The sequence below is a fragment of the Aethalodelphis obliquidens genome, unplaced genomic scaffold, assembly GCF_003676395.1.
Source record: "Aethalodelphis obliquidens isolate GAN/ISIS:26980383/991018 unplaced genomic scaffold, ASM367639v1 scaffold12, whole genome shotgun sequence".
Lineage (NCBI taxonomy): Eukaryota > Metazoa > Chordata > Mammalia > Artiodactyla > Delphinidae > Aethalodelphis > Aethalodelphis obliquidens.
This window is the reverse complement of record NW_020837956.1, coordinates 9397457-9415870: the sequence shown is the minus strand read 5'-3', so window position 1 is coordinate 9415870 and position 18414 is coordinate 9397457. Positions and strand designations below refer to the sequence as shown.

Sequence of the window (18414 nt, the reverse complement as noted above, 5' to 3'; positions counted from 1 at the left end):
GGGGCTCGGCTCGGGCTCCGCGGGCGGGCGGGCGGACATGGCGGCCAACATGTACCGGGTCGGAGGTAGGAAGGCTCGGCCCGACCCGGCCCGTCTGGGAGCGGGCTCCGGGAGTGGGGGGTAGGGGCGAGTTCACCCTAACCGCTGGGAGCCACGGGCGCCCGGGCTGAGGGCTCATGGGGCTGGGGGCCTGCGGAGGGGGCCGGGGCTGCCCCCCCTCCCCCACCGTGGCCCCCAGGGGGCCGGGGCCCATCCACACCCCCACATCCCAACCAGGGTTTTAGACCAGGCCTGTACTTGGGGGTATGAATTATCAGATGCCACCCCACCTTAACCCGTGAAACCCCCATGGGGGTCAGGGGCCGTCGAGCCGCCTACGAGGGTGGTCTCTCCTCGCGTGGCTTCTAGGCGTTGGGGGTTTGGAGAGAGTGGAGGGACATCTCTCCTCTACTGCTCCCCTTCATTGGGGGTGTGGGTGGGGGCGATGGGGGCCCAGCCAGGGGCACAGCTGGATAGGCCTGTTTGCGGGGACAGGGCCCTGCACCTCTCCTTCGTCCCTCTCCCTTACGTTTCTTGTCCAGCCCCCCCCCAGGAATGGGGCTTAGAGGGGCCGGGGCACCGCAGCCTGGGGTGGGGAGTGGAGCTCTGCCTGGACGTTTGCTCTGCTGTCTGCCTCCTTCCCAGCCTTCTGCAGAAGAGAGAAATAAGGTCAAACAAACTTTCTCCCTACTCAAGACGCCCTCCTCCCTCTTTTCCTGGTAAAATAATAATTCAGATAAGTGACGTGTTTGTGTGTAAGACTGGCTCTTCTCTGCTCATTAGCCGAGCTCCTTGATGGATGGTGGTGGGAATGGCCTGGCTAAATGAGGCCACTTTGCAGAAGGGAGACGGGAAAGAGCCACTAAGATAGACAATAACACTGCAGCCCAGCCTCTCAAATAAACACACAGTGGGAAGTTTCCAGTGAGCCTATTAGATGAGAGGAAAAACCACACTTGAAAATTTATATCCTTTTTGTTGAAAGGCTGCAGCAATTGCTTTATAACGAGACCCAAAATGGATCTGGATTAAATATGGTAAATATGGTATTAGAAAGGCTGGTTATCACCTCCACAGAGCTCTGCCTCTCAAAAAGTGACCCCTCTCCTTTTTCACCCCCTCATCTTCCTAGAAAGAGCTGTGAAAAAGTTTGTCAATGTGCTTCTGCTCTGCTCACCTGATTTTTTTTTAAGTTGGTGATTGAAATGTACTTTGGGCTGCTAAGCCTTTCAAGATGCTCTGAATTTGTCTTAGGTCAATAGTTTTATGTGAGAAGCCTACTCCAGGGCAAATTGGATTGGAGTGAAAAGATGTGGAAGCAGTTATCGTATGAAAGACACATGTTTAGTCAGCTCTGACTACTCAATGATAAGAGGTGTCTTTTTGTTTATTATTAAAGAAATGACACATGTGGGACAGAAGTCTAGGAGAACTTGAATAAAACATTAATTGAAATGAAAATGCCAGGAAAATAAGGGTCTGTGAATGGTAAGCACATAAGAAAGATAATATATTGAGGCTGCATTACTCAGTTTGCTTTTACCAGGAAATGAATCACGGGCGTGCTTCATTTTGAATGTGAATTACCTAATATAAAAAGTCATAAATTGACAAATGTGAACTTTATGTTGAAAAGATTAAGCTCTTTACTTCCTTTAATTACAGATTATGTCTACTTTGAGAATTCCTCTAGCAATCCGTACCTCATCAGAAGGATAGAAGAACTCAACAAGGTATACACTGAGTGTTCTTGATTCTAATATTAAGAAATATTTGTTGCCCATTGAAGGGTAATTGGGTAAAGGGCATAGAGGTGATTTTACTTTAAGTTCCAGACTCTTTGAAAGTAGAGATTTCAGATTAGAGAATTATGCAGGATTCTGCATATTCTTTTGCTTTTTATAATTACCTCTGATATTAAATGTTGATACTGAATATGTAACATCTGTAAGATTTCTTCAAATTGCTTTGAGCTTCTCAGAGCAGGTCACTCCTGTAACTCAGTCCCTGTTTATATCTGAAGTCATAATTTGTGTTTCTCCCTTTTTAGTTATCTTTTAATTAATTTAATTTAATTTTTAAAATTTTTAAAAATTAATTTTAAATTAATTTTTTCCTCTTTCAGCTTGAGAAGGAGGAAGTTAGGGAATATGATATTTAAGGGAATTTGTAAAATTCTAGACTAGGCTAACTAATAAGAAGACAGTTTTGGTATAATTATAAAGTGACTTTTTGTACCTTAGGCCCAAGTAAATAAAACTTTTACATCAAGGTTTGTCCCTAGTCGCAGGTGTCCAGGACATCAGAAGCATTATGAGTGTTGGCAGTAGCTGAGCTTTCACAGTGGAGGCACTCAAACAATCGTAAATGACATGGACCATAGATTTTTGATGGTTGAGGGTTACTTGTGTAGCTGGTGAGAATTCACATTGTTAAAATTTTGGGGGCTGTCTAGCTAATACCGTTCCCCCAAAATACCATCTGGAGACTCTGGTCCCGTTTTGAGTCCCAGGAAACCAGATTGGCCAAGGGCATGCCTGGCTTATGAGCGTTGAGGTCTTGGTTCACTTTTGGGGATACCCTGGGGACCTTGCATTTTAAAAATTTCCGTAGTATTTGAGACCACCCCCAAATGAAGAAAATGGCCTCAGGATTAGGTCAGTCTGTGAGTGGGAACTGTTGAGGTGTCTTCCTGGTGTTCTCCTCTTTTATATTATTGATGTAAGGTATAAGAATTTAGGCAATTCCAGGGAATTCCCTGGTGGTCCAGTGGTTAGGACTCGGTGCTTTCACTGCTGGGGCCCAGGTTCCATCCCTAGTTGGGGAAGTAATATCCTGCAAGCCACGCTCGGCATGGCCAAATAAATAAATAAATAAATAAAAGGCTTAGAAAAAGAATTTAGGCAATTCCACACTGTTCACTGCATCAGCTTACTTGGAAACTTAACTAGGACTCGAGGAGAAATTGCCCTATGAGACCTGTATTCTCTGGCTGCTCCCTGCTTTGTTCATTCGGCTCTAAGTGCAGTAAGCTCTTTCTTGCCTATTGCTCTCTCTCTCTCTCTTTTTTTTTGGCTGCGCCACCTGTCTTGCAGGATCTTAGTTCCCTGACCAGGGATTGAACCCAGGGCCATGGCAGTGAAGCACCAAGTTCTAACCACTGGACCCTCTTGGCTGTTTCTCATATGCACCCACCTTAGGACTGTCTGGTTGTTCCCAGCCCCCCATACCTTGCTGTTTTCCCCCACATCATTTATCACCTTCAAATATACTTAATTAATGTGTTTACAGGCATACCTCAGATATTGTGGGTTCAGTTCAGACCACTGCAATGAAGCAGATATTGCAGTAAAACGAGTCACATGAATTTTTTTGTTTCCCAGTGCATATAAAAGTTGTGTTTATACCATACTGTAGTCTATTAAGTGTACATTATGTCTAAAAAAAGATGTACATGCCTAATTGAAAAATACTTCATTGCTAAAAATTGCTAGCTATCATCTGAGCCTTCAGTGAGCCTTCATAAAATAATATTAAAGATCACTGATCATAGGTTGCCATAACAAATATCATAATAATGAAAAAGTTTGAAATACCGCAAGATTTACCAAAATGTGACAGACACGAAGTAAGCAAATGCTATTGGGAAAATGGCGTAGACTTGCTCCACCGAGTGTTGCCATAAACCATTGATTTGTAAAAAAAAAAAAACACAGTATCTGAGAAGTGCAGTGAACCGAAGCGCAATAAAATGAGTTGTGCCTATATTTACATTGCCTGTTTTCCCAAACTAGAATGTAAGCTCTATGTGTGTAGTGATCTTTTCTGTTCACTAATGCATCCAAAGTGCCTTAGAGTAGTGGCTGGCACATAGTTAAGTAAACAGTTTTTGAATTAATGAATTTCTCAGATGTCTGATGTTAATACTTGTACATGGCTTTACTGTTTACAAAGTACTTTGATTCATTCATTTTACAAATATTTCTGGGGACCTACTGCTTTTAGAGACGCACTTTTAGGAACTGAAAGATGAACAAGATAGGTCTAGTAGTGGAGATGGACATCAGCTAAGTAATTCCACAGGCAGAAGGAAAATTGCATCTGTGCTAAATTTACAAACGTCAGAGCATGGTGCTCTGGAAGCATATAATCTGGGGATTCACGTTTGTCACCTCTTTTGAGCCTCACAGTACCTTAAACCTTTAAGGTAGATGGATCAAGGATTGTTGTGAAGCACACTGTGGTTAAGTAACTTAAATGCCTGGGTTACACATCTACCTGGAACCTGGATCATTTCACACTTCTTTATCATGATATTACTCTTCACTTCAAAAGTCCCTCCCCTCCCCCACATTCTCACCTTCTCCCTGCGCCTCTGCTTTCTCAAAGAGTGGTTAATATAGGAGCAGTCCTTAGGGGACTGAGGGTGACTGAACTGTGAGAGATCAGAGTCTCTGTAATTTCAGAGAGTGGCAGTTTGGATGGAGTATTGGTAAAAAGGAACTGCAATAGGCTAATTAATTACTAAATATTTACATAGGACCTTTATTTCTAAAGGGATGTGAGAGATCTCATTTTAAGTAATTAATTAAACAAATATTTCTCGAGCACTTGTTATGTAGCAGGCACTATGCTAGGCTCAGGTACAACAGTGACCAATATGGACATGGTCTCTGCCCACACAGGGTCTCCGTTCTCATGAGGGAGACACATGAAAAGATGAGTTAACAGGTGTAAAGAAAATAGCGATAAATGGTGTTAACTTCTAGAAAGGAAATAAGCAAGAGCCTTGACCCTTGACATAGAGAATAACAGAGGTTGCTTCCTTTGGATAGGGAGTGAAGGACTTTAAGGACATTGAAGTTGAGGCCTAAAGGATGAGAAGGAGGTAGCCTCAGGAAGAGGGGCACAGGAGTTCCAGAAAGGCCTTGAGCGGGTCAGAGGTCAAGTTGGCTAAGTGGGGAAATTTAACATGATTAGAAAATCCAAATAATGAATTTAAGAACACTTGATATATTATTATTTTTTTAAATTAATTAATTTATTTTTGGCTGCATTGGGTCTTTGCTGCTGCACGCAGGCTTACTCTAGTGGTGAACGAGGGGCTACCCTTCACTGTGGTGCGTGGGCTTCTCATTGCGGTGGCCTCTCCTGTTGTGGAGCATGGGCTCTAGGCACGCAGGCTTCAGTAGTTGGGGCACGTGGGCTCAGTAGTTGCGGCTCGCCGGTTCTAGAGCGCAGGCTCAGTAGTTGTGGCGCATGGGCTTAGCTGCTCCACAGCATGTGGGATCTTTTAGTGCAGCGAGTGGGCTCTGGTGCGCATGGGTTCAGTAGTTTCAGTGAGCGGGCTCTCTAGTTGTGCCGCACAGGCTTAGTAGTGCGGCACGCAGGCTCTAGAGTGTGCAGGGTTAGTTGCCCTGTGGCGTGTGGGATCTTAGTTCCCTGACCGGGGATCGAACCCACATCCCCTGCATTGGAAGGCAGATTTTTAACCATTGGACCACTAGGGAAGTCCTGAAATAGACTTTTATCTCAATTTTTCTTCCCCAGAACTTTTAGGTGCAAAACTGAATATATTGGTTGATAAACACAGTTCGACATTGTTTTATCTCTTTTTTTTTTTTTTTGAGGGACTGGTTCTTTATTTCAAAAAGACATTTATCAATGTTCAGTATCAAAACAGTTACACTATTGTTTTTTCTTTCCCCAATTGGCCCCCAAGGAGACCACACCAAAGGGGAGTACATTTTAAGCCAATTAAGCTGTAGGATGCACACCTAACTGACCTCACTGAGCCCTCACCAAAAAGGGGAGATTGGGTAGGGAAAGAAACTTTGAAAGATCAGCACACTGCCAGCCCAGACTGTAGAGGGCTGTCACAGCCAGGTGGGGTGACCAGTGTGCCCCAGCCCCAAAGAAGCGAAGTTTCAAAGTAATGTAAAATTTAAAAACAATTTTGTGTATAAGCTATTCAAGATTTCTCCAGGACTAACTGCTACAACACACAATGAGATGGCAGTTTTAGAGACAGCAGCTTCAGACCCAGAAAAGGGTGATGAGATGAGTTTCATATGGCGAAATCAGTGGTAGAACATAATTTTCTTTCCTTTCTTTCAAGGAGGCGGGAGAGCAAATAAGTGGTCACCTCAAAATAAGGGGCACATGATCCATTCTGTGAGTGATTGGGAATGGGGTAGAGCTGGGACAAGGATTTGGTCTCAGAGGTCTCACCATCTTAATCTCATCTGGTCACTTCTGATGGAAAAAAAAAGTTGCCCAAAGATACCGTAAAGCTGAAAACCTGAACAGCGCTTTTTTTTTTTTTTTTTTTTTTTTGGCTAACTCCTTCTGGAATCACCTTTCTGGTTTGGCAGGTACTTTTTACAGAGCAATAAGGCTTCCCAAAATGGAGTCCTTCTCTGGGCTGTTTGGCTCTCAGGAAGGCAGGCCCATACCTTTTCCCCTCCTCTACGGAGAGGGCAGTATGCATTAAGCTGAAAAGTTACCTTCCAAAAGTGAGAAAGGGATTAGACTGCTGCTTCAGAACTATGGAATTATCTGGAATGTTTTACAAATGGCTGCTACATCAACAGCAACAAAAAAGGTAATTACAAAATGTGTACATCACAGCATGCTTTTAAAGACACTTAACATTGTGCTCACATTCCCTTAAACGTTGTTCCCAAAGATGCTCAGCCTCTAGCCCAAATGGAATCTCTGGAGAGAGGCAGAGACAGTTTGGCAAAAAGGACACAGGGGTGGGGGTGGGAGACGTGGCGAAAGGAGAAAGCAGCCTTCCAGTTAAAGATCAGCCGTCAGTTTAAAGGTCAGCTTCTGGCCTCAGCGGAGTCGGGGTCAGCGCAGGGCGGGACTGGGGCGCTCTGCATCTCATCCAGGTCAAGCAGGGTCTGGTCCAGCATCCTTTATGTACAGAGGTGCTCCTCTTTGGTGCATTTCAGTTCATCTTCCAAATCATCAGTTGTCTTTTCCAGCGTGGCTGCCCATCTCTTAGCAAACTCAGCACGGGTCTCTGCCTCCTTGAGTTTATCAGTAAGAATCTTTCTTCCTCATACCTGTCTTCTTTTTGAGAGTACTTTTCTTCAGCAGCATTCAGACACTTCAGCTTCTGGTCCATCAGTCTGACCTGCTCATCCGTCTCTCGGCAACGGGACTCTGCCAGCTCAGCTCGCTCCTCTGCCTTCCAAGTCTCCCTCAATAATCACCAACCTAAGGGCCACCTCTTCGTACTTCCTACCTGCCTCTTCTGCAGTGTGCTTAGCTTCTTTGAGTTAGATTTCCTGGAGCTCCATTTTTTCTTCCTCTTTTAAGGATTGGTTTTCAGTAACCTTCAGACCTCTCTCGCTGTCATCAGCAGCTTTCTCAGCTTCCTTTAACTTTTGCAGCGCAGTGGCCAGGTGCTCTTGGGCACTGTCCAGCTCCTTTTCAACCAGCTGCATCCTGCGGTTCAAGGAGGCCATGTCAGCTTGAGCCTGTTCCCGGGCCGCCTTTCTCCCTCCACTTCCGCGGGAGGCACTCGGCCCTCTCCTCCGCGTCACTGGCCTGCAGCTGCGGAACCTGGGTCTCAGCGCTTCACCGCCTCCATGGTGGTGACCCCGGCCGTGGTGCCCACCCGGCCCCTGCTCGCCTTCGGGTTCCTGCCCCCTCTGCCCAGAGCTGCAGCCGCTTCTCACCGACATTGTTTATCTTACATACCCTCTTTTCCTCTCCTCTAAACTGTACTCAGATACAGTGATGATGATCTTTTGGAGGAAGAATATAAAGTTAAAATAGAAAACAACTTCACGGTAAATTTTATTTAGTCACTGTCTAGCTTGGGTGTTGCTCTTCTAAAGATTTAGTCTGCACACATGTTGGAAGAAGGCTTTGTGCACATAATAATGAGGATACAGTCTCAGGAAGTTTTGGAAGTTATGCTTATGGATAAATTTAATGTTATTTGCTATTGATTTATTTTTTTGGTGTGTTATGTTGTATAATTTATATGTTTCTTCATATTCTGTATGTTTTATTAGCCATCCAGTTTGCTCTGAAATTCATTTTAATGTTTTGGGTCTTTTTTTGGTGGGGAGAAGGGAGCCACTAACTTCTTTGAGCATCTAATCTTGTCCCCCACCCCAATCTATATTTTCACATACAAGATTTTGCATATAATTTCAGGAGATCCCTTCAAAGCCCTTTTATAGAACCCAAGTTAAGACCCCTCCTGACGTTTAGGATCTGTTGGGAAGAAGGACAGAAATTGGGAAAAGGAAGTTCTTTTCCATCTGTTCTTTAGTTCGAGCAGACCATAGACTTTCCAAAATGGAAAGCGTTTGGTTTTTTGGTTTTTAATAATGTACTTTCTAAGTCTGGGTTAGAAATGGGCGTGAGTATGAGGTTGACTAAAAGCCCCTTATTGCTGAAGGATGTTTAACTAAACGTGTCTGACAGAATAGAGATTTAAGAGGCTGCAACCTAAATGGAGAAAAGAACGCAGGAAAGAAATTGCTGTTCATTGTAGGTTCTTCTTTATATCTGTCTCCACTTTTCCCACCTGTGGGTTTTGTTCAGGTCCTTTTTTTTTTCTTAAGACTACTCAGTCCTCCAGGCTTCACCTGTTGGACTCCTTTCCTTCTTTCCTAGCTAGCTAGGGACCTTCTGCCCCCTTTCCTCCTCCTTGAAGCTTTTTCTGTTCTTCCCTCAACAAGTGTTACTTCCTGCCTCCATGAGTGAGAAGTGAAGTCTGGAGGGGAAATGAAAGGAGTAAAGACAATAGTGCTGGGAATTTGTCAGGAATGTTTTACTCTTATGCTTCAGTTGTGGGGAACCGGTGAAGGTTTCTGGGTGAGGGACATGATTACAGCTGGGCTTTGGAAGGTTGGAGACGAGATGACACGTGGACAGGCATCTTTGCTGGAGCAGAGGCTCGGTGAGGGCAGACACCATGCATCCGTGGTGCTTAGCTTGTGCAGGGGCACATAGGAAGCACACACAAGAAATTTGGTGACTTTATATATACAAAATATTTAACTTAGGTCTTCAGAGCTATACTTCTTAAATTATTTGTGGTGGAGGATTTTTAAGAATTTTCAGTATCTTAGACTGCTTTTGTAAAATTTAAAAATGAGAGTAGAAAAATGAAATTTAAAGTAGGCTTATAAAAATGCAAGCCCCATTTTTCATTATTAGATTCAATAGATATAAAATTAACTCTCAAATACTGTAATGCATTTAATTTCTGTACTCATTTCATTACATAGTAACAGCTGTAGACTGGGCCTTGGACCACAATTTTAGTAGCTCAACTTTAGAGGAATGTTCGAAGGGAGGGTGTGTGTGTGTGTACAGTAGAGAAGAAGAGTAATACTGTACGCTGCCTAATAGCCAAATGTGTGCGTGGTTCAGAAGAGAATATTTATTTTGAACTATGCCCCTCCACCCCAAGCAGGTTCAAATAAGAATTTAATTAGCTTTACAGAGTATCCCTATCGGAGGAACTCACCAGTAAGGTAGAAAAAAAACACGTATGCCTTAAAACTCTTGCTTTGGGTTTTTAACATGCTTTTATTTATTTTTTTAAAATGTTTATTTATTTATTTTCTTATTAGTCGTCCATTAACATGCTTTTGTCTCAAGAAGACAAAAATGATAAAGCACTGATAATTGAAGTCATTGATAGATTTTATTTACATATGAATATTGGACTGTTCATTTAGCAGGTTGCTGGATCATTACTTCTGGAGGATGTATTTGATCACAATATTGTGAAATATAGAAGCACTTTCGTTAGGATGTAATATGATTTCAGTTTTAAGGGGCAATATTTCTACAAGACTATTTCTCACTTTAAAATACTGCCACTGAACTTCATAAAACTGACAACTTTACTGCAGCACATATACTTATTTCTTTTTCTCTGAGTGTATCTGTAAGCCCAGAGAAATTTTGAAAATATGTTCTCAAATTTGTTTGAAATTGGAAATGACAATAGCATTTTATTGTAATCTGTGTGTTTTTACAATGAACTCTAGTGAACAATTGACCTTGAAATCTCTCAGAATTCATAAAGAATAGGAGGGTAGGAGCCTGGGCCCCAGCTGCAGTAAATTACAGCCTAACTGAATATTGATTGTATTCTAGACTGTAGTCAAAAAGAAATAAGAGCTTCAGTGTTCATAACTCAAGGTTTTTAATAATTTCATATGTGAAGGTAAAGTAAGTACTACTAAGAATGTTGACCGTTATGGATTCATGGACTCCCTTGGGCTGAGAATGCATTTCCAAGTTATCTGGTCCACCTCACATGTTGACTGCCCTGCACCTGCAGAGCTTCACCATCATTCGAACGTGAGGGTGTTTAGGATGGGGCTGGGTGATTTTGCACTTAGCCTGTGCCTCAGGAAGAGGGTTTGGAGGACTATGTTTAACTGTCTTTTAAGTTATGTTGTGGCTTTTTAAATTTTGGGGATTAGTTTCTTAAGGTTAATCAGAGTTAAGTATGGTTTTAGTCATTAAAGCTCTCTGATCACTTTAGTTTAATTTTTAATTGATGCCAATGAGTTATTTTATGTTTGACATTTGTTTCACTTGGCACTTCTACAAACGTTACTCGTCCTGATTTGAATTTTTAAGCTCTCTGATTATCCTGCAGTTGTGGTTGGCACAATAAATGACAGTGATCTTACATTTATGCTGTCTCTAGTTTTGTTTTATAAACTACTTTAATCTAATATTCAGTATAGATGACTTTTATTTTTCTTATTTCTTAGACTGCAACTGGCAACGTGGAAGCAAAAGTAGTGTGCTTTTATAGACGACGAGATATTTCCAACACGCTTATAATGCTTGCAGACAAGCATGCTAGTAAGTTAATCGTCTTTTTCTGGGAAAATTAAAATGTGTTTTGAGCCTTTTGTTTTCCATGATATGAGGAAAAGTACTTTATGTTACCTGTAGCTTTTTGGTTTCCCATTTGTCTTCCTCTTAGTTTAGATGGGAGTAGGTTTTTGGGTGGTTCTTGGTTTTAGTGTATATTTTTTAGGATGCAACATATGTTTATTAGTTAGTCGAAATGTTGAAATAGAAGTCTTTGCACATAGGCTTTAGTGGACAAATTGGAGCAGTGTTTTGCCATCTCCAATTTTCCATGGCGGTTTGAAGGTTTGAATATGAGGAAATTTTTACTTCACTGGTATTTTGGAGGACTTCTTTTTCCCTCCTCTCTAAAACAACTGGGTTGTATTTACAGTTTTTAAAATTCTGAGTATTTATTATATATTTATAGTATTAGGTATGTGTGGAAAAAACAGTTTGCTAAAGAAAGAAGTGCAATGTGATAGATATGGAAAAAAATTCCTGCAGATAGCAACTCTGAGCATTTCTTTGTAGTTTAATCTTCATTGTGTGCTTCTCCCTCCGCAGTCAACAGCTTTGACATATTTTAGCCCCTTCGATTTTTTTTTAAACAATCAATAAAAAAGTGATCTAAATTTTAAGAAAGAAGTATAAGTACTTTATTTTGAAAGCCATTTTTGTCCTACAAAATATGTAATGAGACTAGGACCATATGTAAATGTATTTTTCAGTTTAATACCGTAGTGTCTCAAACTCTGGTCTTGGGGTTCCTGAAGCTTTTGAAATGTTTTGGTAATGGGGGAAGGGAGGCTGTTGGCGCACAGGTTTGTTCTTTGTCTGCCTGAGAATGATTTCCCCACTGGATGTCTGTCTCATAAGTTAAATTCCTACTATATTTTCTGCTGTAGTTCCTAGAGTTTTTCAGGTTCTTTCCATTTTTGTAGAGAAAGTGTTAATTATGATAGGGGTTATTCTGTAGTATTTACAAATTGTATATTCACAGATTCAGGGTAATCATATTTGCTCCTCATGTATGAGACCAAAGTATTGCTTTTTAAAATGACATACTAATCAGTTATTTTAGCTATACCTGAAATCTAGAAATTCAGTGTGTTACTAAAGTATCTATGCAAAATTTTTTGGATTTTTTTTTTTTTTTTTTTTTTTGCGTTACGCGGGCCTCTCACTGTTGTGGCCTCTCCCGTTGCGGAGCACAGGCTCCAGACGCACAGGCCCAGCGGCCATGGCTCACGGGCCCAGCCGCTCCGCGGCATGTGGGATCTTCCCGGACCGAGGCACGAACCTGTGTCCCCTGCATCGGCAGGCGGACTCTCAACCACTGCGCCACCAGGGAAGTCCAATTATTTGGATTTTATTCACCATTTACAACATAAACTTAAAGATAAAATGTCTCATTTATATTCATGTACTTTTGGATTTAATTTAGCTTCTAACATAGCTTCTAAAGTTGTTGTTGCAAAGGTAGTGAGGTGTAAAGATGGTTGGGCGTCTGTTGACTGTTCATGGAGGGTCTCAGCATGGCTGCCTTTTTTGGTGCTGTCTATTTTAGGCTTGTAAATGTAGAAAATCAGGCTTTTTAGAATTAATGAGGCTCTTAGTATAGACCCAGAGAAATGAAATTTTAAGAAACTTAAGAACCAGTGAAATTATATAATGGCAGTCATGCAGTTTAAAGAAAGACCTGGGTTCAGATTCTGGTTGGTGACTTGCTGCTTGCCTTAGGAAAATGTCTTAACTTCTCACTCATCTGCATTTTCCTCATTTGTAAAATGAGGTTGAAAAAAATCACCTCTTTTTTAAAGTAAATATTTATTTATTATTTATTCATTTATTCATTTTGGCTGCGCTGGGTCTTAGTTGTGGCACGTGGGATCTTCGTTGCGGCATGCGGTATCTTTTTTATTTGTGACGTGCAGGACGTGCGGACTTCTTAGTTGCAGCATGTGGGCTTCTTAGTTGCAGCATGCATGCAGGATCTAGTTTCCCAACCAGGGATCGAACCCGGGCTCCCTGCATTGGGAGCGTGGAGTCTTACCCCCTGGACCACCAGGGAAGTCCCCATTTTGAATCATATGTATTTTACCACAGTTAAAAAAAATTAAGGGTGGGAATTCCCTGGTGGTCCAGTGGTTAGGACTCTGTGCGTTCACTACCAAGGACACAGGTTCGATCCCTGGTCAGGGAACTAAGAGCCCACAGGCCACGAAGCATGGCCAAAAATTTTTTTTTAAAAAAAATCTAAAATTGTATACTTTAAGGAAAAAAATTAAAAACAAAATTAAGGGAAAAATTATGCCAGCATTGATGTGAAGCTTAAATGACCTAAGGAATGGCTTATAATGGGTGCTTAACAAATGTCAGTTGGTTTTTCTCTTTCTGTGATTTGTAGATCATCTCTTTGGGTGGATTACTTCTATCTACATTTACCTGTTTTCTTCCATTATTTATTGATTTTACTCTCAACGGTAACTATATGTCCATATACAGTAGAGTTAGAGGTATCAACTGTATTTCTGTTTTTGTATTGAATAAAACTTCACATGGGGCAAATAAAATTGCCTGAATGGTTCATGCTTTATAAAGAGGTTTTAAGGGGGATTAATGGAGAGAGTGTCATATATTAGAAACATTTCAAAACTAGAGTCCTGGATGTGGGTGCCTCTTTTTTTTTTTTAATAAATTTATTTTATCTTTTTATTTTTGGCTGCATTGAGTCTTCGTTGCTGTGTGTGGGCTTTCTCTAGTTGCAGTGAGCGGGGGCTACTCTTCGTTGCGGAGCGTGGGCTTCTCATTGAGGTGGCTTCTCTTGTTGCGAAGCATGGGCTCTATGTGTGTGGGCTTCAATAGCCTCAGTAGTTGTGGCTCACGGGCTCAGTATTTGTGTCTCTTGGGCTCTAGAGCGCAGGCTCAGTAGTTGTGGCGCATGGGCTTAGTTGCTCCGCGGCACGTGGGATATTTCGGACCAGGGCTAGAACCCGTGTCCCCTGCATTGGCAGGCGGATTCTCAACCACTGTGCCACCAGGGATGTCCCTCATTGTGGACTTCTTTAAAACTTTTTATTGCAGAAAATTTCAAACATAGAAAAGTACAGAGAATAGTATAATACACCTGATGTTTCCATTATTCTACTTTAACAGTTATTACTACATGACCAATTATTTCATCTAGACCCCTACTTGTCCCATTATTTTGAAGCACATCAGAGAAATCTTACTTTTTCATTTGTAAATATTTCACAATGTATTTCTGAAAGATATGGCCTCATTCAAACTTATAGGAAATGCCAAGAATATACAAGGAACTCCAGTATGCCCTTTACCCAGATTCAACAATTAACATTTTGTCATTTTTTATATATATAATATATATATTCTTTATTACATATATATATTTCCTGAACCATTGGAGAGTAAATTGGAGACTTTAGAGTGTTTTTCCTAAATGTACGAAAATTCTCTTACATAACCACAGTGTAGTAAACATCTCAGGAACCCTAATATTTACACAAAGCTATTGTCTCATTCGCAATCCTTATTCAAATTTCGTGTCTCAGCAGTGTTCTGCGTAGCTATGTATTTTTTCCTTAGTCTAGGATAAAATCCAGAATCACATGTTGTATTTTATTTTAATTAATTAATTTATTTATTTTTGGCTGCGTTGGGTCTTCATTGCTGCACATGGGCGTTCTCTATTTGTGGCCAGCAGAGGCTCCTCTTTGTGCAGTGCGCGGGCTTCTCGTTGTGGTGGCTTCTTTTGTCACGGAGCACGGGCTCTAGGCACGCAGGTTTTAGTAGTTGCAGCACGCGGGCTCAGTAGTTGTGGCTCGCGAGCTCTAGAGCTCGGGCTCAGTAGTTGTGGTACATGGGCTTAGCTGCTCATGGCATGTGGGATCTTCCCGGTCCAGGGCTCGAACCCGTGTCCCCTGTATTGGCAGGTGGATTCTTAACCACTGCGCCACAAGGAAAGTCCCCACACATTGTATTTTATTGTCATGTATCCTTGATATGGAACCAGCTCAGTCTTTGTGTTTGTTTTTTTTTTTTGGCCGCGCCATGCGGCATGCGGGATTAGTTCCCCGACCAGGGATCAGACCCGTGCCCCCTGCAGTGGAAGAGTGGAGTCTTAACCACTGGACTGCCAGGAAAGTCCCTTTGTGTTTTGTTTTTGTTTTTGTTTTTCACCCCTGCGGCCTCTCACTGCTGTGGCCTCTCCCGTTGCGGAGCACAGGCTCTGGACGCGCAGGCCCAGTGGCCATGGCTCACGGGCCCAGCCGCTCCGCGGCATGTGGGATCTTCCCGGGCTGGGGCACAAACCCGCATCCCCTGCATTGGCAGATGGACTCTCAACCACTGCACTACCAGGGAAGCCCCCCTTGGTGTTTTTTGACCTTAACGTTTTTGAAGAAAACAGGCCATTTATTTTGTTGAATGTGGCTCAGTTTGTGTTTGTGTAGTGTTTCCTCATAATTAGATTCAGGTTATGTATTTTTTGTAGGGATGCCATAGAGGTGATGATGTGTCCTTCAGAATCCGTTAGGACAAACCCACGTAATTGGGTTTGTCTTAATAATGGTGATGTTAGGTTTGATGACTTGGTAAAGGTGGTGTTCCTTTGTATCCAGTAAGTTATTTTGGGGGAGGTACCTGGCAACTATGTAAACATCTTGTTTTTGGTCAGACATTAATGCACTTGTTTTAGCATCCATTGATCATTTAGGATTCTGTGTAAACATTACTGTCCTTGAATATCTAGTTAGTTTTCACATTTTTTCTTTTAGAATATTTTTTCTTTTTTTTTTTTTTTTTGTGGTACGCGGACCCCTTACTGCCGCGGCCTCCCCCGTTGCGGAGCACAAGTTCCGGACGCGCAGGCTCAGCGGCCATGGCTCACGGGCCCAGCAGCTCTGCGGCATGTGGGATCTTCCCGGACCGGGGCACGAACCCGTGTCCCCTGCATCGGCAGGCGGACTCTCAGCCACTGCGCCACCAGGGAAGCCCAGTCTTTTAATCTTTGGATACATATTATTTCATATTCTCTCTCAGTATTTTGTTGAAGATAGCAGGTGGTTAATCCTGTTGAGTTTCTTTTGGCTTGGAGTTTGTTCATTGCATCTCTCTTGTGTCCTTTACCATGCTTCTCTGTAGATGGATAGTTAGATACAGATTCTAGAGGATTGAATCTAGGTTTATTTTTCTGGGGTGTGGGTACAAGATCACTTCATGGGTAGCATTGTGTACTTCTGTCATAAGGTCTGTAATGTATCATTGCCTGTTTCTCTGTATTTATTTATTTTATTATTAAAAATTTTTTTTTTAATTTAGTTTGTTTATTTTTGGCTGCGTTGGGTCTTTGTTGCTGCGCGTGGGCTTTCTCCAGTTGCTGCGAGCGGGGGCTACTCTTTGTTGCGGTGCACAAGCTTCTCATTGTGGTGGCTTCTCTTGTTGCCACGCATGGTCTCTAGGCACGCGGGCTCAGTAGTTGTGGCTCACAGGCTCTAGTGTACAGGCTCAGTAGTTCTGGCACGTGGGATTAGTTGCTCCGTAGCACGTGGGATCTTCCCGGACCAGGGCTTGAATCCGTGTCCCCTGCACTGGCAGGTGGATTCTTAGCCACTGCACCACCAGGGAAGCCCAGTGTTAAGTTCTTTAACGATGGTTTTGATCATCTTTACAGCTTTCGTGTATCTTGTTCATTATATATATATAGTTGCTCCACAAGTGTTTGTAGCTTTAAATTTACCAAGGGAACAAATTTGAAGAACAGCCAGGCTACCAGTTGTTTTGTTTTAGCATCTTGGTTGGCTGAAAAGAGTCTGTGGTGTTTATCTATCTATCTATCTGTCTGTCTGTCTGTCTGTCTGTCTATCTCTCTATCTGTGGTGTTTTAAAACATGGTCCTCAACTTCTTTGACATTCCTTCCATTGATAGATGAAGTCCATGTCTTCTCCGCTTGGATCTGGGTGGGGCTGTGACCAGAACAGTATTGTGGAAGTAGTGCTGTCTGACTCTTCAAGGCTAGGTCAGAAAAGGCCATGAAGCTTCTACCTGGTTTTCTTGGAATGTTTGCTCTCAGGATAGTTCTCCTTGGAACTCAGCCACTATACTGTGAGAAAACCAGGCTACATGGTGAGGCCCTTTGTAGGTGCTAAGGTTGATGGTCTGTCCTATCTGAGCCCAGGTGCCAGACATATGCCTGAAGGAGCCACCAGCTGATGCAGGCTCAGCCATTTGAGTTCCTCTTGAGGCCCCAGTTATTGTGAAGCAAAGACAAGAGTTCTGTGCTGTGCCCTGTCTGAATTCCTCACCCACTGAATCAGCAAAGTAGAATGTTTGTTTTGTGCCACTAAGTTTTGGGATGATTTGTAACTCAACAGTAGACGATATAACTGGAATAGGATCATAATAGGTTTTTCTGTAATGGGATATTTTCAGTGACAGTTTAAAATCAATATTTAAGCTTATGACTGCCAACTAAAAGTATTTAATGAACTATTAGTTTTCTTTAAGTAAACTTCATTTTCTTTTGACAGACTGATTAAATGAAGAGATTTTTGCCCCAATGCCTTACTCCTTATAAATGATTTTTGGTCACTTTGAGCACAAGTCAGGAAAAATGCCCTCTTTATTATTCTGAAGTGAAATTTATTGATAGTATAACTTATACGTATAATGTAAAAACAAAATTAAAACTCAGTATTATGTTCTGACTGCAATATAAAAGAGAAAAATTTATAATATATATAATAGGATCATATATACTGTATTTCAGTATATGTAAATGCTGGGGCATGACAATAGTGGAAGCTGTAACGAAATTGTGGAATGTTTGCATATATGCATAGACTCACTAGCAATGCAGCGGTTATAAATTAGACTGATAGTTTGTACTAGGAACTCTAATATTTCCTGAGATTTTTTTTCAAAATGGTACTATTGGTAAGTTTTGAACAAAACAAAATACAGTCTTTTCTCTTTTTATATGATGGCTACATTGCTGGAAAAGTCAGTTATATTAAAACCATTTTGTGTTCTCATACATAGAGTGGAATTAGTTCTAGTCTCAGGTAACAGAATCATGTTTTTCACTTACATAAATGTCCAGAGGGACATTTCAAAGTCATATGAATCATGGACTGTCCTCTGCTGTCTACCTATATATCTATGGGATATCTAACATCCTTGTCTTCCATCTGTGAAATGTTAATACTGCTCCCATTGTGGTAGTACTGCCACCACCTCACCCTTTCCAAAGGAGTCCTTGGGGTGTAGACTAGTACCCATTTAAGAACCAGGGCACTAAATGCAGTATAATAAAACAAAAACTATGTCTGTATTGTTGACTAACACATTTGCTGACATTCACTGTAACTTTGGGAACATGGAAGTTACTCGGTATGTACAAATTAAACAAAAAAAAGCTCTTAATAGTTTACCTAATTCCTCCAAATTAGAGGTTAAAGTTGCAAGTAATAAAAAAGTTAAAAGTTATTTATATTCAG

At 41.7% G+C, this 18414-nt stretch overlaps 1 protein-coding gene and 1 pseudogene across 12 annotated transcripts in view; one reads left to right on the top strand and one right to left on the bottom strand.

Moving 5' to 3' along the window:
* MTA3 (metastasis associated 1 family member 3) overlaps positions 1–18414 on the top strand; it is a 156120-nt gene that overhangs the window by 2167 nt on the left and 135539 nt on the right. For 5 of the 12 annotated variants that reach the window (XR_003434068.1, XR_003434067.1, XM_027113269.1 and 2 more), the window contains exons 1-3: positions 157–758; positions 1705–1772; positions 10809–10902. Coding sequence is in view for 10 of the 12 variants with exons in the window: in XM_027113269.1 (XP_026969070.1) it covers positions 485–758; positions 1705–1772; positions 10809–10902 (436 nt within the window). In the remaining 2 variants the exon portion in view is untranslated. Of the gene's footprint in view, positions 1–6; positions 66–154; positions 759–1704; positions 1773–8765; positions 8969–10808; positions 10903–18414 lie in introns of those variants that run through there. The other 7 variants (XM_027113274.1, XM_027113272.1, XM_027113268.1 and 4 more) reach the window with 5 other exon arrangements.
* LOC113623795 (tropomyosin alpha-3 chain pseudogene) lies at positions 6922–8027 on the bottom strand (annotated as a pseudogene).